This window comes from Marmota flaviventris, chromosome 3, assembly GCF_047511675.1.
Source record: "Marmota flaviventris isolate mMarFla1 chromosome 3, mMarFla1.hap1, whole genome shotgun sequence".
In the NCBI taxonomy this organism is placed as follows: domain Eukaryota; kingdom Metazoa; phylum Chordata; class Mammalia; order Rodentia; family Sciuridae; genus Marmota; species Marmota flaviventris.
In genome coordinates, this window is record NC_092500.1 from 145,797,351 (window position 1) to 145,815,759 (window position 18,409).

General features: G+C 35.7%; 1 protein-coding gene across 1 annotated transcript in view; it reads right to left on the reverse strand.

Moving 5' to 3' along the window:
- Window positions 1-9,277: 9,277 nt before the first annotated feature.
- LOC139705110 (teneurin-3-like) overlaps window positions 9,278-18,409 on the reverse strand; it is a 38,262-nt gene continuing 29,130 nt past the window's right edge. Inside the window, exon 4 of the mRNA XM_071609316.1 lies at window positions 9,278-9,646. Coding sequence (XP_071465417.1) covers window positions 9,278-9,646 — 369 coding nt within the window. The remainder of the gene's footprint in view (window positions 9,647-18,409) is intronic.

Below are 18,409 nucleotides of genomic sequence, written 5' to 3' on the forward strand. Positions count from 1 at the left end.
AAATAATAAGGACATGATTGATGATTCTAAGAGCTCCCAGAAATGACTCCAGTGAGAAAGCAAGAAACTGCATCATTCAAATCTTGGTTCAGAGAATTCCAGGGACAGCCTGATGAACTTGTTCAGGAAGACAGAGGTCAAGAGAAGGCTGGAGTGTGCTGGCTTGTCAGACCCGCTCTTTAAACCAGCAGGAGATGTTCTGTCTTAATTTTTAAGAGGCAAGGAAAAATAAGACCTCCTCTTGAAGAAGCAATGGAAGCAACTGCAAATGAGGGAGATTACTCACCTTTACAAGAGGTCAGAGGGACAACAGGTGTACAACATTCCCAGGATACAAAAATTGGAGAGAGACTAATTTAACAATCAGTGACTTAATAATAATTAAAACTAATTGAACAATCAATAAAGCAAGTAATTATGAGATTATTTTCCCCTTCATCATGGAGCATGTAACCACTATTTCCTATGTGAACACAAATTTTGAGGATTGTATATGTATAATTACTTTCATACCTTGAGCTATGTTGTATCACAAATGCTACTCCTTTTATAGACTTGACTACTAAAAACAAGTATCTGTTAATTGCTCAATGATCAAACATCTGTTTGCAAACAAAATACTTTTGGAAGAATATGTTTTCAGGTGAGCCAGGGAAGAAATAGAAACAATTAAAATACATTTAAAATATAATAAAAAACAACGAGAAGTTATTAGTAATAAAAACCACCTTGTCAAGTTATTTTTAAAAAATTTGTAAAGATGTCAGTGTCATACTTAATATGGAAAATATGCAAAATATAGTTAAAAGAAACAGAATAGTGGTTTATGTTTTTCATAACATAATGAATCTGTTGACAGTACATATATTGCTGTTATTTATAATCCCAAAGTGACAAGAAAATGTCACCAATTACTGGCTACAATGACAGAACACAATTTATTCCTAATGATTTATACCCGTTAGGGAAAAAATGTAGGCTACAAAAAGACAACTACCCTTCTACTCCCCAATAGCAGTCTTTTAACTATTTGCAAAGGAAAACATGTTATTTTTGTTAATGAGACTTTTCATAATTTGCCTGTATAACACCTTTAACTGAAAACTAAAATGAGATATTCTAAGGTATATTGTTTAAACACATAGAAACTGAAATATCATATTTGTGGCTCAGGTTTTCATTAATTTAATGATTGCATTCCCTTCTATATCTAGATCTTTTAAAGATGCATTGGGTTTCAGGGTGCAAGAAATAAGATCTGAAAAGATACTAAATCAGTCCCTAAAATAGATATTTATTGTTTATCCTGGCTTATTAAGAATTGTAAGTTGAAAGAAATAGATATGAGAATAACCCAGTGACAAGGAGCTACAGAGTGGTGACATGAGAGGGGAAAGGAGGCAGAGGGTCTCACAATTCCACACTAGAAAGGAAACTAAACATGAAAATGCAGGTGAGATTGGGTGAACGTGTGGACAGAGTAATAAGAAAATCCTGATTGAGTCAGCTATAGGGATCTGAGAACTAAGAATCTTATAGAAAATTCTCAAAAAATTCAAAGTTGACATTAGAAAGAAATTTATGAAACAAGCAAAAGGAAGGGAAAATAGCAATGACATAATTTCAAGGGTTATGGTAACATCACTGTAAAGCTTAGTTCAGAACTGAATAATTAAAAGGGCCATAAAATAAGATTTAACCATTGAAAAAATATTTTTAGGAAGACACCATATTTTCCAGCATAGTGCAGATACACGTCATAGACATTAAAAAAAACATTGAACAGAAATGTGGTGTTACTACCATTCAAAAAGCAAAGAGATGCTGGGTACCTACATTAAGAGTACAGGAAAATATAAGGTGTGTGTGTGGGGGGGTGTGTGTGTGTATGTGTGTGTGTGTTGTCTATGAAAGATCTGGGGGAGAATTTTTAAGGTCCTCAGAAACTAAGGAGGTGTGATGAATTGGGGGCAAGTTCAGTAAACAATGAGAATGATAAAGGCTAGGAGGTAGAATCCATTTATCAAGGAATGAATGTTGGATCTAATGAGTTTTGAGAACAGAATAGTCTTACTTCTCAAATATAAGAAGGATCATGACATGAAGCTAGAGACCAAAATTTCTGTACTTTAAACCAAGAATTTAAGACAAAAAGCAGGGGAAAAATGCTAATTAAATGCAGATACAGGTTAATTCTGAAAAACCATGATATCCAATTCTGCTGTGTCTCTCTAGACTTCTTTACAAAGAAGAGAACTACTATCTCACAAAATCCATGCCAGACTTATGATGATGATATTCAATTACCTAGCAGGTCATCTAACAACATAAAGCTGAATTGATTTGCTGAGATCATTTTCCCTAGAAACAACCTGATAATTGCATGAATAATCTCCCGGTGAAATAATAATCCGAACCAGATTGTGTTTGGAGGGCCTGTAGTATCTCAAGAAAGACACAGATAATAACACATGAGGAAACAGGGTAGGAATGATTCATAAAAAATATCGAGTATAACCATGGTTAAATAAAATAGTATGTTCCACATCAAATCTCTCTCTTCGAAAAGTGTGTGAAATAAGATGAAAGAAATGCCATTGACTCTTTTGTTTTTGTATGTTAAAACTGGTTTGATTATGGTTTTTAAAAATACGGCATAGTGGCATAGTGGTTCCTTGGGAGGCTGAAGCAGGAGGATCACAAGATGGAGGCAAGCCTGGGCAACTCAGCATAGACCCCATCTCAAAATAAAAAATAATAATAATAAAAATAAAAAGGTCTAGGGATGTAGAGCAGGGGTAAAGCACCCCTGGGTCCAGTACCAAAAGAAAAAAAAAGATTGATTTACATATTTAGGTAATGTCAGTTATTCTGTACATCTGTTAAACATAGCACCTACATGCTTGGTATGGTAAGGTATTCACTAAAAAAATTTCTTCCTGCATATCACTAGTTTTCTAAATTTCTGATAAAATACCATAGATTCTTAACCTTAACTTAGATAAAACTCTTAGCACTGGAAGAAAATTTTGTTTTAGAATTCTGAAATGACTAATATAGATGAAATGTTGTAAAAACAAATAAAAGATAAAACTTTGGAGGCGCCAATGTCTATGGTATTAATTCAAGGGTTATAGTTCCATTCTTCATAGATGTAACTCTTATTGAGAGACATACACAGAAACAAAGGAAACTTGGATTATGCTTCATTGATATAAAAAAGAAATCTAATTTTTCTTACCACTTCAGGTGGTTTGTGAGATTTTTATGCGTCACAAGTTCACTTTGTCAGACCTATCTTGACCCAACATGACTTCCACTCTTGAGGGAAATCCTCAAGAAAAAACTTTGTAAAATTAGATTTGTAATCTTAACTAAAATTAACATATTTCAAATATGATTTAACAAGAAGGCACAGTCTAAGGAAACTCAAGCTCAAAGACACAGGGTAAAACAATGAAGTATTTGTAAGACTAGAATAAGAAACCAGATCCCTTCACTTCTAATCAAGTTGACCTTAACACTGTGCCTATGAAATTCTTTTCTTAATATAGAAGGATTACATTTTAAAGTAAGAAGTGGGAAGCAAATTCAACTACACAGAAGCTCAAGGTGACATGGAGGACATTTACATTTTCAAAGCTCTTTCCTTGTCATTGAAAAGTAAATATCCTCAGGGAACTATACTCTTTTACCATCTGGATACCAGTAGAGTCCATGCAAGGATGGGCGATGTATTACAGTAGGTTTTGGAATTAGACTGTACTTTTAAACCCCCGCTTGGTCATTTAGTATCTGTATGATCATAGCAAAGTATTTTGATTCTCTTAGTTTTCTTTTCTCTATAAAGTATGGGTAATACTAGCCTTAGAGGATGGTTGTAAACATTAAATATAATAAGTGCTTAACAAACACTATCTATAACTCTATATCAAGTTGTACTCTGCCATTTAGATTCTCATATAGTGGTTTGTCTAATGAACAGTTAAAACAACAATCATATCCAAAATCCTTAACAGGAGCTAGGGTTGTAGCTCAGCGTAGAGCACTTGCCTCACATGTGTGAGGCACTGGGTTCAATCCTCAGCACCACATAAAAATAAATAAATAAGATGCAGGCATTGTGTCCATCTACAATTAATTTAAAAAATTTTAAAAATGCTTAACAATTATCATTGTAAAGGTCACCATTACAAAATGCTTCTCTATAGTAATGGCACTTTCTATGGGAAGTCAAGGATTTGGGAGAGAATACAAACTTCCCTGTATATAAGGGAACAAGCAATGGTTGAAATGAAAGAATTTTGTGAGTGAAATTTTCTAATTAAAATAGAATCATATCTCATGGAAAGGGTCAACATAGGCTCTCACTTCTTTCTGATATTTTTTCCAGGAAAATAAATCTTACCTGACATCTGTCAACTAGCAATGAGGCATGCATTCTGTACAAACTATTTTAAATACAGAAGTGATGAGCACACCTGGGTATCTATGGCAAATATTCTTATTCCTTAAAGCACCATCTTTCATGTCCATATGGATTCCCTTCCATCAATTTTTACCCCTTTAGAGGCCAGTTTGGGGCAGCAGTGAAAATATGAGAACACTTTGAGGAAACACCCTTTTGGACTCTCTGCGCCAATCTCTTGATATTTTGAGACAAAACAATAAATGCATTCAATCTGCAACTGGTGAAATCAGGTCGTGAATAGGAGACCCTTTAAATGCAACTTTTTCACAATATCAGCTCCTGGAGTGGCAGTTCTTTGTCTTTACAGGATCAAAAAAGGCACTGGCAGATTTTTAAGCCCTTTGGATATATACCGAGGAATAGGATAGCTGGGTCAAATGGTGGTTCTATTCCAAGTTTTCTAAGGAATCTCTATACTGCTTTCCAGATTGGTTGTACTTAAAATCCGCGTACTATATTAATGCAGCCACATCAATGCTTATAGCAGCTCAATTCACAATAGCTAAACTGTGGAACCAACCTAGATGCCCATCAATAGATGTATAGGTAAAGAAACTATGGTATATACACACAATGGAATGTTACTCAGCATTAAAAGAGAATAAAATTATGGCATTTGCAGGTAAATGGATGGAGGTGGAGAATATCATGCTAAGCAAAGTAAGCCAATCCCCCCAAAATCAAATGCTGAATGTTCTCTTTAATAAGTGGATGCTGATCCATAATACGGGGGCCGGGGGAGGGATATGGAGGAACTTTGATTGGATAAAGAGAGGGATGGGGGAGGAGGGAGCATGGAGGAATGGAGGCAGGAAAGATGGTGGAATGAGACGGACATCATCACCCTGGGTACATGTATGACTGCCTATATGGTGTACCACTACATCGTGTACAACCAGAGAAATGATTTTTGTACAATTAGTCAAAATGTATTCTGTTTTTATATATGCCTCATTAGAATAAATAAATAATTTTTTTTAAAAAGACACTGGCAGGGTTAGGATACCTGCAGTGCCTTTAACAGGTCACCCACATAACTCAACTGCCTTAACTTAAAATCTCAATCAAGACTGAGACCCAGGAGGAAGAAGAATATGATTTACCCTTAATAATAATCTTGTAAAGGAAATCAATTTTATGTTGTGATTGTTTTGAGATTTGCCAGGAAGTAACTAAAATGTATGGGAGTTAAACATTCTGAGATTCTGCTCTTTAATCTCTAAGGCTTCACACTACTAGCAAATTAATGCATGTTAGGGTATTACTATATATGGGAATTAACTGGAATATTAAAATGCAGTATTCTCATTGGACACTGAGCAATGAATGAGTGCCCTGTTCTAAGGGCTAACTAGGAAACATGAAGAAATAACTTTGCTCTTCTAATTCTCAACTAGATTTGCCAATTGTTCACTGTCCATCTTGTTCTCTAATTAAGCCATTACATATTCCTTTAAATCCACATTTATGTCTGATATTTGATCAAATCTTCACATTCTGCACACTGTTTCACAAACTGCAGTGTGAATTCTTCTCTACCTATAACATTACATAATTGTGCAGTTGAGAATCTCTTTATCTTCCTATGGCTTTTCCTTTTTTTCCTCCTACCGCAACATTTTTCCAGTTCTTCATTCAAAAGCTGGATCTTTGGTGGGCTGGGGTTGTGGCTCAGTGGTAGAGTGCTTGCCTAGCTTGTGTGAGGCACCGAGTTTGATCCTCACCACCACATATATATAAATAAAGGTCCATCAATAACTAATAAAAATATTTTTTAAAAAAAGCTGGATCTTTGGCTTCCTCTTCTTCCTTCACATCACAATGCCTGGTCAACACCACCATCACTTGTACCTTCCCCTGCATTCACAACATCACCTTCCTGGTTCACATCAAACCTGCCTCCTTAATCCCAAATTCTCCATAGAGTCCATTCATCATTCATCATGTCCCAACTCTGCTTAAGGATGGAGTTGGGGCAGATCTACACACAGAGACAATCTTAAGCTTTTCAACATGACATCTACAGTTCTTCATAAGTAGATTCCGTTTAACTGTTAACCTGAACATCCCTTTGCTTCTCAAGAGGATGCTTCCAGATCTGGTGGCCTCCTTAAAACACTGCACTTGTTTCATATTGTTGTTTCCAAGCAATTCCTCAAATTTTTCCAACTACACACATGTACTACTTTTCTGCCACACTGAAATACATTTTACCGCCCTCCTAAATCCTGCTCAAACTCTGTAAATTCTAGTAAAATCTTTCCTTTTCTAAATCTTTATTGCTTTCCTCTTCCCAACATGTAGTTTAGTGATGTATTTCATACAGTGGTTTTGTCTTCTAATTGTTTCCTCTTGGCTAAGCCCCTGTCTCTCTAAGCCTACAAGCCTGACAGCAAAGGATGTAATTTATTCCTTAAAAAATACCTCTCAAAATATTTAGTATAAGGATATTCACAAAATATGTGCTTAATACAGCCTGACTTTTTGCAGGATTAATGCTTTACTTTTTAATGAAAAATAGATCTCAATAACTTCTTGTAACATTATATATAACTTCCATAAACCTATTTATGTCTGTTTTTCTACAACCTCACTATTGCTTTTTTTACAATGCCTAAAGGTTACATATTACACTGCTAGTGGATAATTGTATATTCCTGAAAATACTCATTTTTAGTTGTCATTCTAGATCAGAAACTGTCAAAGCTAAAAATTACTATTTATACAAGATATTTTACAAATCTTATCCCATCTCTTCACAAAGATTTAACTGCACAATTTTTATTGATGTTTCATTATTGAAATTTAAGCAAATAAGAATATATTTTTAGGTATTATAAAGCATATTCTAATTAGATTACAGGACATTGACAAAAATAGAATGTGTAAATAAATTTAGTTTCCTATATTACAAGGCATATTAAAAATTAAGATGTATTAAATGTTAAAAAAAGCAATATATCCAGGTACAGTGGCACATGCCTATAATCCCAGTGACTTGGGAGGCTGACACAGGAGAATCACAAGTTGGAGGCCAGCCTCAGCAATTTAGTGAGACTCTCAGCAACTTAATGAGATCCTGTCTCAAAATAAAAAAAAAATTTAAAAAGAATGGGGCTGGGAGCTGACGTTGTGGTTCAGTGGTAGCATGTGTGAGGCACTGTGTTCAGTTCTCAGCACTTCATATAAATAAAATGAAGGTCCATTGACAACTAAAAAATATTAAAAAATAAGACTAGATGGGGATGTAGCTCAGTGGTAAAGCACCCCTGAGTTACATTTCCAGAACATACACAAAATAAAGTAATATAAAAAATATATATATACAAATGAGAATTTAGGGAAGAAATCAACATTTCTGGCATAAAAGAAGCTGAAGTAAATAGTATCACTGATTTGATCATATCTCAAAGTTTCTAAAAAATTCTGTACCTCAAAAATACCTTAAGAAAATCAAACTGAGGATAACATTTGCAAAACATTAAAAGCTAAATTTTATAGAGACAAAGGGTTAAAAGATTTTTATATAAGATTATAAACCAATTGTAACTTAATTAGAATATATATACATATACCAATGTCTATGTCTCTCAATAATTATGTGTATGTATAAATCTGTATCTATATCTTACTTCTTTTCCAACAGACTATGGATCAATGGAAAGATATATCCCTCCCAGTGTTATTACTGCCTGCTTTAATTTTTTAAATAAGGGTACAGAAACTTCGTGGAAATGCTATTCTGAGCTGGATTAAATACAGATTTTCTTGGGAACTAGAATTTCTACAAATGAGTGCATGTTGAAGCAAAGCAGAATCCTGCTAGACTGGAAGACCATAAATTTGTGCTGTGCTCATGCTCTTTTATTCTTGGAGTTTGCATCACTATTCTATTCTTCATTATTGTAGACTTTGCGCATGTCTAGGAGCAGAAGGCCCACATAGAAGGGCATGTTTACACATAAAAGGTCTTCCTGCAGCCAAACCTGTCTCACCAAGGCCACATGTATACAAGAGAGGAGTCAATGCCCCGTAGCCTTTGAATTCTACCTTTACCTTCAGTTTTCTTTACATCAGGAAGATTCATGTACCGCCCAACAGAATAACAGAGGCACAAACTGACAATTCATCAAAGAAAAAATACAAATGGTATATACATACAAAAAATACAAATGGATGAAAATATTTCACCCATGAATTGTTGGAGTCTGTAAACAAGTCAAAGTAACACCTGGAATTTTGCCAGGGGAATGTTAGAGTTCGTAAACAAGTCTGGATGGTGCCTGGCAAAATGTCAGAGGGAGTGGTTTGAGAAGTAACAAAAACAAGCCATTAACTGTGGAGATTCCTTATTGGTTGACTGATGTATCTAGTTTATGCTAATTAGATAAGCTGTGTGGAATGTATAAATACTGCTCCTGTCCTGCAATAAACGGCTCCCACTCCTGCTGTATCAACGTACACAAGTTATTCGTCACCCCCCTGGTTATTTTGCTGCAGCCGGACTGCGGCAGATGGTGGCCCGTACCGGGAGCCCCGGGACACTTGGGGGTAAGTGACGAAAAAAAAGCTGCCCGTCCATAGATAGGACGGGAGGAAAAATGACCATTTCGAGAAAATGGAGAAGATTGATACAGTATGTTTGTGTCTTGTTTTGTCTTGAAATGTTGTATTGTCTTTGTGATGAAAATATAGAAGGGGTAAGAAGTAAATTACTAAGTGAAGGAGGCACCCCAGTGGAACCAAGAATAGTTAGGGCATGTGTTGATGGAAGCCCAGGAACTCTAGTCAGAAAGAAAAAGAAAGTTAAGAAGAAGAAGGATTATCAGGAAAAAAGTTGCAGCAAAAGGCTATTACTGAATACTTTTCGTTATCGGAGGGTGCGTGAAGAGGCGAGACGGCTGCCGATTGTGCGAGCTGGTCATGGCGCAGCAAGAATTTTCCAAGTGGCGACAGCTGGCTCTTCCACTGCCCTGAGCCCAAATCTAGACCTGACCTGGAGGCACAGTCTCGCAGGTTCTTGCTCCATGTGCCCAGTAGCAGTTTGAGACCAGGACACTCCCCAGGGCCATCTGGGGCTGCCCAGGCGCTACAGCTGGCAGAAGATACTACTGGTGTCCCTGATGTTTGGTCATTTTCAATGCCAATAACTAAGCTACAATGGTTCTCCCACACCTGGAAACTAATGAGTAATGAGCACTATTAATGCTTATTTCAAATGCAAAAAAACCTTGAGATAATGTACTAAATTGTTCAGAAGGTTGTTTTCTTAGTAGAATGCTACAGGATTTTCTTTAGCCATCCGGAGTTCCTGCCTTCGTCCCAGTGCCGGTAAAGACCAAGGTGGAAGAATTTCCAGTGTTGCTGAAAACCGGACAAGACTTCGGCTGAGAAACGGACAAGACTTCGGATCAAGCCAGTTGCCTGCAGAACTTACCTGGACTGTGATTTAAGCTAGCTGCCTGCAGAACTTACCTGGACTGTGATTTACCTGGACTGTGAGTTAATCTATTGAGACACTGCTTTACCTGGACTGAGACAACAAACTGTAATCTATAATTGTAACTCGGTATTTTTGCTAACAGTGTCATTGCTGGTATAATTTTTCCAAGGGCTTCTTGCATGGAGCCATCAATTGGCTTGGTATTGTGGCATTTTGTATCCTCCCTTTCTGTTTGTAGCAGGTTATTTATGGTGTTTCTGTAAAAACCACTATGGTCATTATTTAAATTAAACAAAAGGGGGAAATGTTGGAGTCTGTAAACAAGTCAAAGTAACACCTGGAATTTTGCCAGGGGAATGTTAGAGTTCGTAAACAAGTCTGGATGGTGCCTGGCAAAATGTCAGAGGGAGTGGTTTGAGAAGTAACAAAAACAAGCCATTAACTGTGGAGATTCCTTATTGGTTGACTGATGTATCTAGTTTATGCTAATTAGATAAGCTGTGTGGAATGTATAAATACTGCTCCTGTCCTGCAATAAACGGCTCCCACTCCTGCTGTATCAACGTACACAAGTTATTCGTCACCCCCCTGGTTATTTTGCTGCAGCCGGACTGCGGCAATGAATCAAATAAATCACAACCATAGTATGACACTATGTTTCAGAAGGAGAGGTAGTGGGAACTAAATTAGAACAAGATATGTCCCATGCTTTTGTAATTAGGTCAAAATGTACTCTGTTGTCATGTATAACTAAAAAGAACCAAAAAGTGTTTTGTTTTTTCTTTAAATTTCATTAGGAAAGGAGTATAAATGGAGACAAGCTGTTTTGTGGGGCATTTTGACAGAGTGTATCAAAAGCCTCAAATTGTACATACTTATTGGATCTGAAATTCCATTTCTAATAATTTATCCTATGGTAATCACAGATGGTTATTACAAGTAACTTATGTTTTCTAACTTTTTGTTTAAATTGGCAAATAAAAGTTGTATGTGTTTATCATGTATACCATGATATTTTGAAATATGTACACATTGTGGAATGGTCAAATCAAGCTAATTAACATGTGTATTAATTCAGTACTTATATTTTTTGTAATAAAAACACTTAAAATCTACTTTCTTATCAATTTTCAAAAATACAATATATTGGCTGGTCACAGTGGAACATATCTATAATCCCAGCAACTCAGGAGACTGAGGCAAGAGGAAGGCAAGTTTGAGGCCTGTCTGGGCAACTTAGTGAGATTCTGTCTCAAAATAAAAAGTAAAAAGGGCTGGAATACACCTTAGTAGTAGAGCCCCCTGGGTTCTATCCCTCCGATCTCAAAAAAAGAAAAGAAAATTGTTACTTACTAGAATCCCCACAATGTATAAAAGATCTCTTGAATTTATTCTTCCTAACTAAAATTCTGTATCCTTTGAGCAACATCTCACCAACCACTGCCCCCAGTAAAATTTTTAATAGTGAAAATTCAAACAACCAAAATGGCAAAAGTAGTGGGTACACAAAACAAATTATGATATGGTATACTATTTAAAAAAAACATCATGGAGTAGTATATCTAATAACATAGGCAAACTTATGTCAGGAGATATTGCTATTTTTATTATTGTAAAAAACAAGCACACAGATAAAGAATAAAAACATATCAAATACCAAAATAGGAACTGGTTAATATTATCTAGCTTTTTTCTGTTGCCTAATAAACATGTAATGCTAGGTAATTAAAATAGATTAAAGGTATGCATTTAAAAACTCATAATGTTTTATTCTTAAATTCATTTGCTCTAAAGTTCCACTTTTATTGTATCTGTCATATCGAATAATTTTAGGTTATTAAGACAGTACTTTACAAATAATGACTAAGTGCCTAAAAATTCTACTGATTATCTGAAACAAATCCTAAATAGGCTCATTTAGACTATTTGGCTCACCTATGAGCACATTTTGTATCCTGCCATCTATACAGTGGTACTCCAGTCACAGCAAATGAGACACAGTCCATTATAAGGAAATGTCTCATACTTGTTTTCTGCAGCAACTGACATTTCATTCAAGCACTTTCAAATCCCCCAGGAATCTCCATCTGCTGTATGTCAAAATTTTAAGATCTCTCTTTGTGAACTTTAAGACTCCTATATAAACCAGTTGGAAGGGCAAGCCTACTTCATCCTGATTACTGGATATTAACCAGTGTAGTCCAAATCATTATTTCACTAAGTCACCATTTTCCAAATTTGCAATATGTAAGTAATGACTACCTCTAGCTATTTATAGACTATTTCTAATTTTCTTAGACACATCAGTCATGACTAGGCTTTTGGTCCTCCTTTTGTATATTTTTCAAAAAATTATTATTTGATATTGTCTCAGAGAATTCATTTAAAAATAAACTGATTACATAATTATGTTTATAAACATGCATTTTTTGTTTTTAAGGAAATAAGCTGTTTAAAATAGTACAAAACAATTTGCACTTACTAAGGTGGAAACACTTATTTTCCGGCTATTGATTTAATCCTTAGGGCAAAGATCATACAGATGTCATGTATATGTATATATATGCACACATGGGTGTAGACACACACACACACACACACACACACACACACACACACACCAAAGATCAGGAAAGGAAATAAGAAATCACCTTTGTCACTGAAGTAATACTGAATGCAATCCTGGCATTCAGACCCCAAAGCCAATAACTACTTCCTTTTCATAATGCTCTAGATGAGAAACCACAGTTTTACAGTTGTTTAGAACTATTTTAAATAAAGTACCAATTTTGGATAAGAATGTACTTTCCCCACAAATCTTTTTATGACATGAAATCTCAATTCCATCAAATATTATCAGTTTATACTACTCTGACTTGACATTTGTTATGATTTCAATCAATATTAAATAAAAATGTGTCTTTCTCTTTCTTTTTTTATAGTGCTGGAGATCGACACCCGGACCTTACATACACCAGGCAAGCACTGAGCTACATCCTCAGCCCAGAAACATATCCTTTTTAGTAAACCTTTCCATAGCAAATACCAAACTATTTATGCACACAAAATGGTAAGATGAAAGTATATTAAAAGGTAAGACATCTTGAGGAATTCACAGTTGCATAGGTTTATAGTCCAAGGATCCCTGCACGCCTGATCCCTCAGTCCAGGTGCAACTCATTTCCCCCTTAATCTCCTCCACCTCCAGTTTCTTATTGCATTTCTCCTTCCCTTTCCTTATAAAGATGCTGAAATGTCTTGCAAGATAAAAATATCCCTTCCGCCAAATTCCCCAGGTGTCTTCAACCTAGCTCCCTCCTTCCTTGCTTAGTTGAGTTTTGGAAAGAACAATCTCCACTCGCTGATGCCACATTTTAGGTTTCTGTTCAACTCTCAGCCCTCTGCAATTTGACTGCCATACCCACTACACAGAAATTAACATCTTCCTGTCCAATCCTCAGGATAATGTGGCGCTTAACGGGGCAGAATGTTGGAAGTTTTTGATTCTGCAAAACATATACAATCTGTCTTCAGTGAATTGATCTTTTTCCCCCTCAGTGGAAGTTCATTTCTTTCATTGGTGCTTCTTCTATAGAAGATATATTAGAGAACTCATGATTCAACCTGTGATTGTCTTCATTTCATATTCTGTTTGCATTTGGGAAGAGCTTCTATCCCTGGTTTTACATAAGTATTTCTAAACAAAATAGCACTAAATGTAATGTATGTATTATATATAATAATATATGTATTTATATTATATAATATATTACTATGTATACAATGAATATAATATATATAATATATAATAAACAATGAATATTTTATATATATATATATATAAAATAAACACACACACACACATAATTGTGTAAAAGATTACTGAACTGAGTAGTAATTCCCTGGCTGAATTTCTAACAATATGCTTTAACTCCCAACTTGGATTATACTATCATTCACCCAGTCTACCAAGTTAGAGAAGATAGTCTTTTTAAATGTCTCCCTTCTCACTATTTCAATGCAAATAATTAATCACCAGATTTTGATTTTAAATGAATGGGTCTCCCTTTCCTCCCTGGTTCTTTATCCAAACTTATATTTTCCCATTTTGGTTATTAGAATATTACCTAATTGGCTAATTTGTTCCCAGTTTGCCCCTAGATTTGTCTGTTTTCTGTTCTATGACCAAATACATGATGCTGGGCACTTTATGTAAAAAAGAGGTTTATTTAGTTCATAGTTTGGGAAGCTGAAAGTCTAAGATTGGGCAGCCCCATCTGTTCAACCCAATCTTAGACTTTCACCTTCGCAGACTAAATGTGCTAAATCCCTTGACTGCAACATAGTATGGTAGAGAAATAGAATGGGAGTCATCCATGTGCAGAAAGGGGTAAATGTGGGGGATGGCCTCATTTTATAACAACCCACTCTCATGAGAATTTACTCACTCTGTGAGAGTAGCATGAACCCAAACGCAGAGCCTCCAGTGATCATGTTCCACCAAGTTCCACCTCCTAAAGATTCTACCAGATCTCAACATTGAAAGGTGGGGAACAAGTCTCCAGCCCGTAAACGGTTGGGCTGGAGAACCACTTCTAAACCAAGTCTATTCCAAGTCTATTATTTGAGTGAATCATTATTATTATTTGAATGAATATTCAATAGCAACTTCATTTCCAGGTTCAGAGACTGGGTAAGTGAACACAGTGGCCATGTCCCCACAGAGCTTACTCTCTTGTGGGAAAGACAGCATTCCACACTGCTTTCAAAGTAATTTCATAAAATGGGTGTGTGACCATGCAATCCCTCTAATCAAAATCCCTCAGTGCTTCTTTTGTAGCCTGCAGCAAAAAGTGTTTAAGGACCTCTGGATATATTCTGAGGCAACTTGTGCAGCCTCAACTCTCATGTGTTACAGGCACCAAACAACTTGGGATTTGAGGAACAGTCCCCAGGAATTTAACACATTCTCCTTGACTGATTTGTCTGTCTTGAATTTCTCTATAACCTTTAAGCCTCTATTCCAATACCATTTCCCTCTCCACCTTTATGAAGCATTCTCTCCTTTCCTCCCTGCATTCTCTCTCTACTGGCAATATTCTGCTCTGTGCTGACAGTGACTTTGCATATTCTGCTGTAATAACACTTACCATATTAAAATCCAATTACATGTCGACTTGCCTGTTTGCCTACTAGCCTGTGAGCGACTAGAGGTCAGGACCCACATCTTACTCATTTTTGTTTTTCCAGCACTTGGTACAACAGTCAGCATTTATTATTCATTGAATGAAGATGTAGTTGATAGACCAAATAAGAAATCAATTCGATGAGTCACATCCAAACTTTATTCAATTTTTAGTTTCTGTGTGACTTATAATAGTATTATATAAAGTCAAGGTAAGAGTCATCAGATGTTCCTAATTGCCCTTTTCCCAAGTTTATACGCATTTGTATCCACTTTAATATGCATTCAAATAGCTTTTACATTTAATTTATGTACAATCTAGTCATTATAGAAAACTATCTCAAGTCAACCAGTAAATATAAAAATATTTCAATATAGTAAAATTATCACTGAAACGACTCAGTAAATAATGTATAAGATTTTCATGTATAAAACTGTATGTAGATGTAATGTTAATAAACAGAATCGTTAAAACTTGAGAAGAATATTCTTTAAATAGCACACACAAAAAATCAGTTAGTTGCTCTTCAAACATTTGAATACACTCAGAATGGCAAATAAACTAAGGTTCTATGACTGTAACATTTATTTTTTTCTATTTCAGTGATAATTACATCAATAAACCTGATTCAGCATTCACTGCTGTTCGATTCATTAATTAAAACAATTTTACTGCTACCACTGTGATTTTTCAAGGATATCAAAAACACATTCAAAAATCCAAATGGCATACATCATCAGTTTTGTTAAGTGCATGATATACTTCATGTTGATTTCAAATCTGCAACTAAAAGAATGTTCAGAATTTAAACAGAGGTAGCTTATATTCTATATATTTTAAACAAAAATACTTAGAACACAAGATGAGTTTGGTGGAATTGGCAATGTCCACATGACAAGTAGCAAATTGAAAAGTTTACTGAAAAACCTCTTAGAATGAAAAACTACATATGTATACTAAGTAAGAGCAATGGCAGTAGACTTCATAAGTTTTCATAATAGTAGTTTAATAATAATATATTTTTAAATTTTATTTAAATCCTAATACTCAAGAGTGAGCTGTACATATTTAAGAAGTGAATATATTTCATCCTTAAATGAAAAATGGAAACTTTTACTCAAAGAATGAAAAGTCACAATTGAAACTACAAATGTATATGTATCGAGGCAAGGTAACTATTTTATACATTAGAAATGACTGTATTTTGCAAAGCAGCACTTCAATTCTGAGCTTGATTTAGTAAGCATACCCACGTATTACTTTCACTCATATTGACATACTAGAGCACCTAAAACATAAAATATAATTTACAGTGGCAGACCATGCCAGAATTGACCACTGCATGCCAGAAGAGGGCCCATAATTGAACTCAACATTCAAGTTATAAGTTACTGTGTGTAATAGAATCTCATAAAATTAGAATAACACTAAAACAACATTTATTTCTACAGCAAGGGAATTCCATCTCAGTTCTCACAATTTCCCAAGAAGGCTGAAAGGAAAATTTGTGGATAAAGCTGAAGGAACAAAATTAGGCTAGAGAAGCTAAAATACACACACACACACACACACACACACACACACACACACACCCTTCAAATTATCTTCAGAAAATCCAAATATTATTCCCTTCATGAAAAGAGCTAGGGAAATGCCATCTTCATGGTAGCTACAAGCATCACAAGTAGGTGACACAACGGGGTACTCCAAGCCTCTAGCAGGTTCTCCCAAACTCTTCTAGAATTTAATTGGTAATAGAATAACTATAGGTCCTTCCATTTCCTCTCTCTCACCTCATACAGTGACTCAGAAAGAGAAGAAATTGCACTGCCCACGCTTCCAGAGAACATACACTGCCTGACATAGTAATTTGGATTGCAAAATAGCTCAAGCTCTCTGTTGAGACACTGATGTAAACAGTATCAGTACAATGGTTTATCAAATTGGTTTAAGGGGCATACCTTACCTTTTTCCTTGTAAAGTACAAATAACTCAACTTTTAAACTTTATCTCTCTATACAGAAAGCAGATTTTTAAAAGTACCTATTTCAAAGGACAAGTAAAATTGCTTCCTTGAAAAGTGTTTAGCAGTGCAAAGCAAGTATCTTGTATGGAAAAAAAACAAACAAACAAACACTGCACCCTAATGTTATAGGCTTTTTGTTAGTCAAATTAGCCCTTAATACTTCAGTATCATGCACAATTAGTGTGGCCTTCCTGGGGTCCTACAACAGGTACATTGCTAGGACCCCAGGTGAGAAGTGAAGTCTTACGGGAATGATTTATTTTATTGTGTGAACTGATGAGCATCAGTTAAACTGCCTTTTAATTGACTGGCTGTCTAAGTAACATGCCTTTGAGGGAAACACTACTTTTGAAATTTCCTTCGGCCAGGAGGGGAAGGAGCATGCTAAAGTCTTTGAAGTCTATAGCCATCAAACTAATTATCAGCAGCATTCAATGCACATTCATTTAATTACAGTAAATTAAAAAGGATGTGGGGTTTTGGAGGAAAATAAGAGAGTCAATCAATGGTGACAGAAATTCCAGACTATGCAAATTATCAGTGCCTTTTTCTGGGAGAGAGTGTTGGTTCTCTCTCATCTTACCAAACCTATAAACACTTGGCTAATGTAGACAAAGGGAGGGTAACAAAGAGGTGGGGAGGGAAGGAGAGGGCACTGAATGTGGGCCAAAACTATGTAGGTACTTAATATTATTTATTTAATTTAATCTTCATAATTACTTAAAGATGTAATTTTCTGCCTTCACAAATAATAAGAGCACACACTCACAACTCAGTAGATGCCAGGCACTGTTCTAAAGCACAATATATACCTGAACTCACTTAATATTCACAACAGCCTTATCCTTTTAGGACTGTATACCAGTCACTGTCATCTCTATTTTACCTACATGGAAACTATAGCACAGGACTGTTAGGTGACTTGCCCAAGGCCACACAGCTGGGAGGGGATGGTGCTCATACAAAATCAGGTGGCCTGCCTACAGGCAGTATGTTTTCAACCTATACCCTTCATGAAGGTTCTCAGGCTCTGAATCATGATACAGTAGAAGAGCAGTGCCAGCTCCTCCTGGCCTGAATGATGTCAAAGGTCAAGTTTTCCCAAGAGGCACTAAGTGATAGAGAAGGGAAGAGCAAGATGAGGGACTTCCAACCGGGGAACACCACATCTCTGGAAGTAGCAACAAACAGAATTAGCAGAACAACCGATGCATTAGCAGGCAGAGATGCACAAGTTGGGAACTCGCACCCTGGGTAACTAAGGATTAAACGGTTTTAGGGGA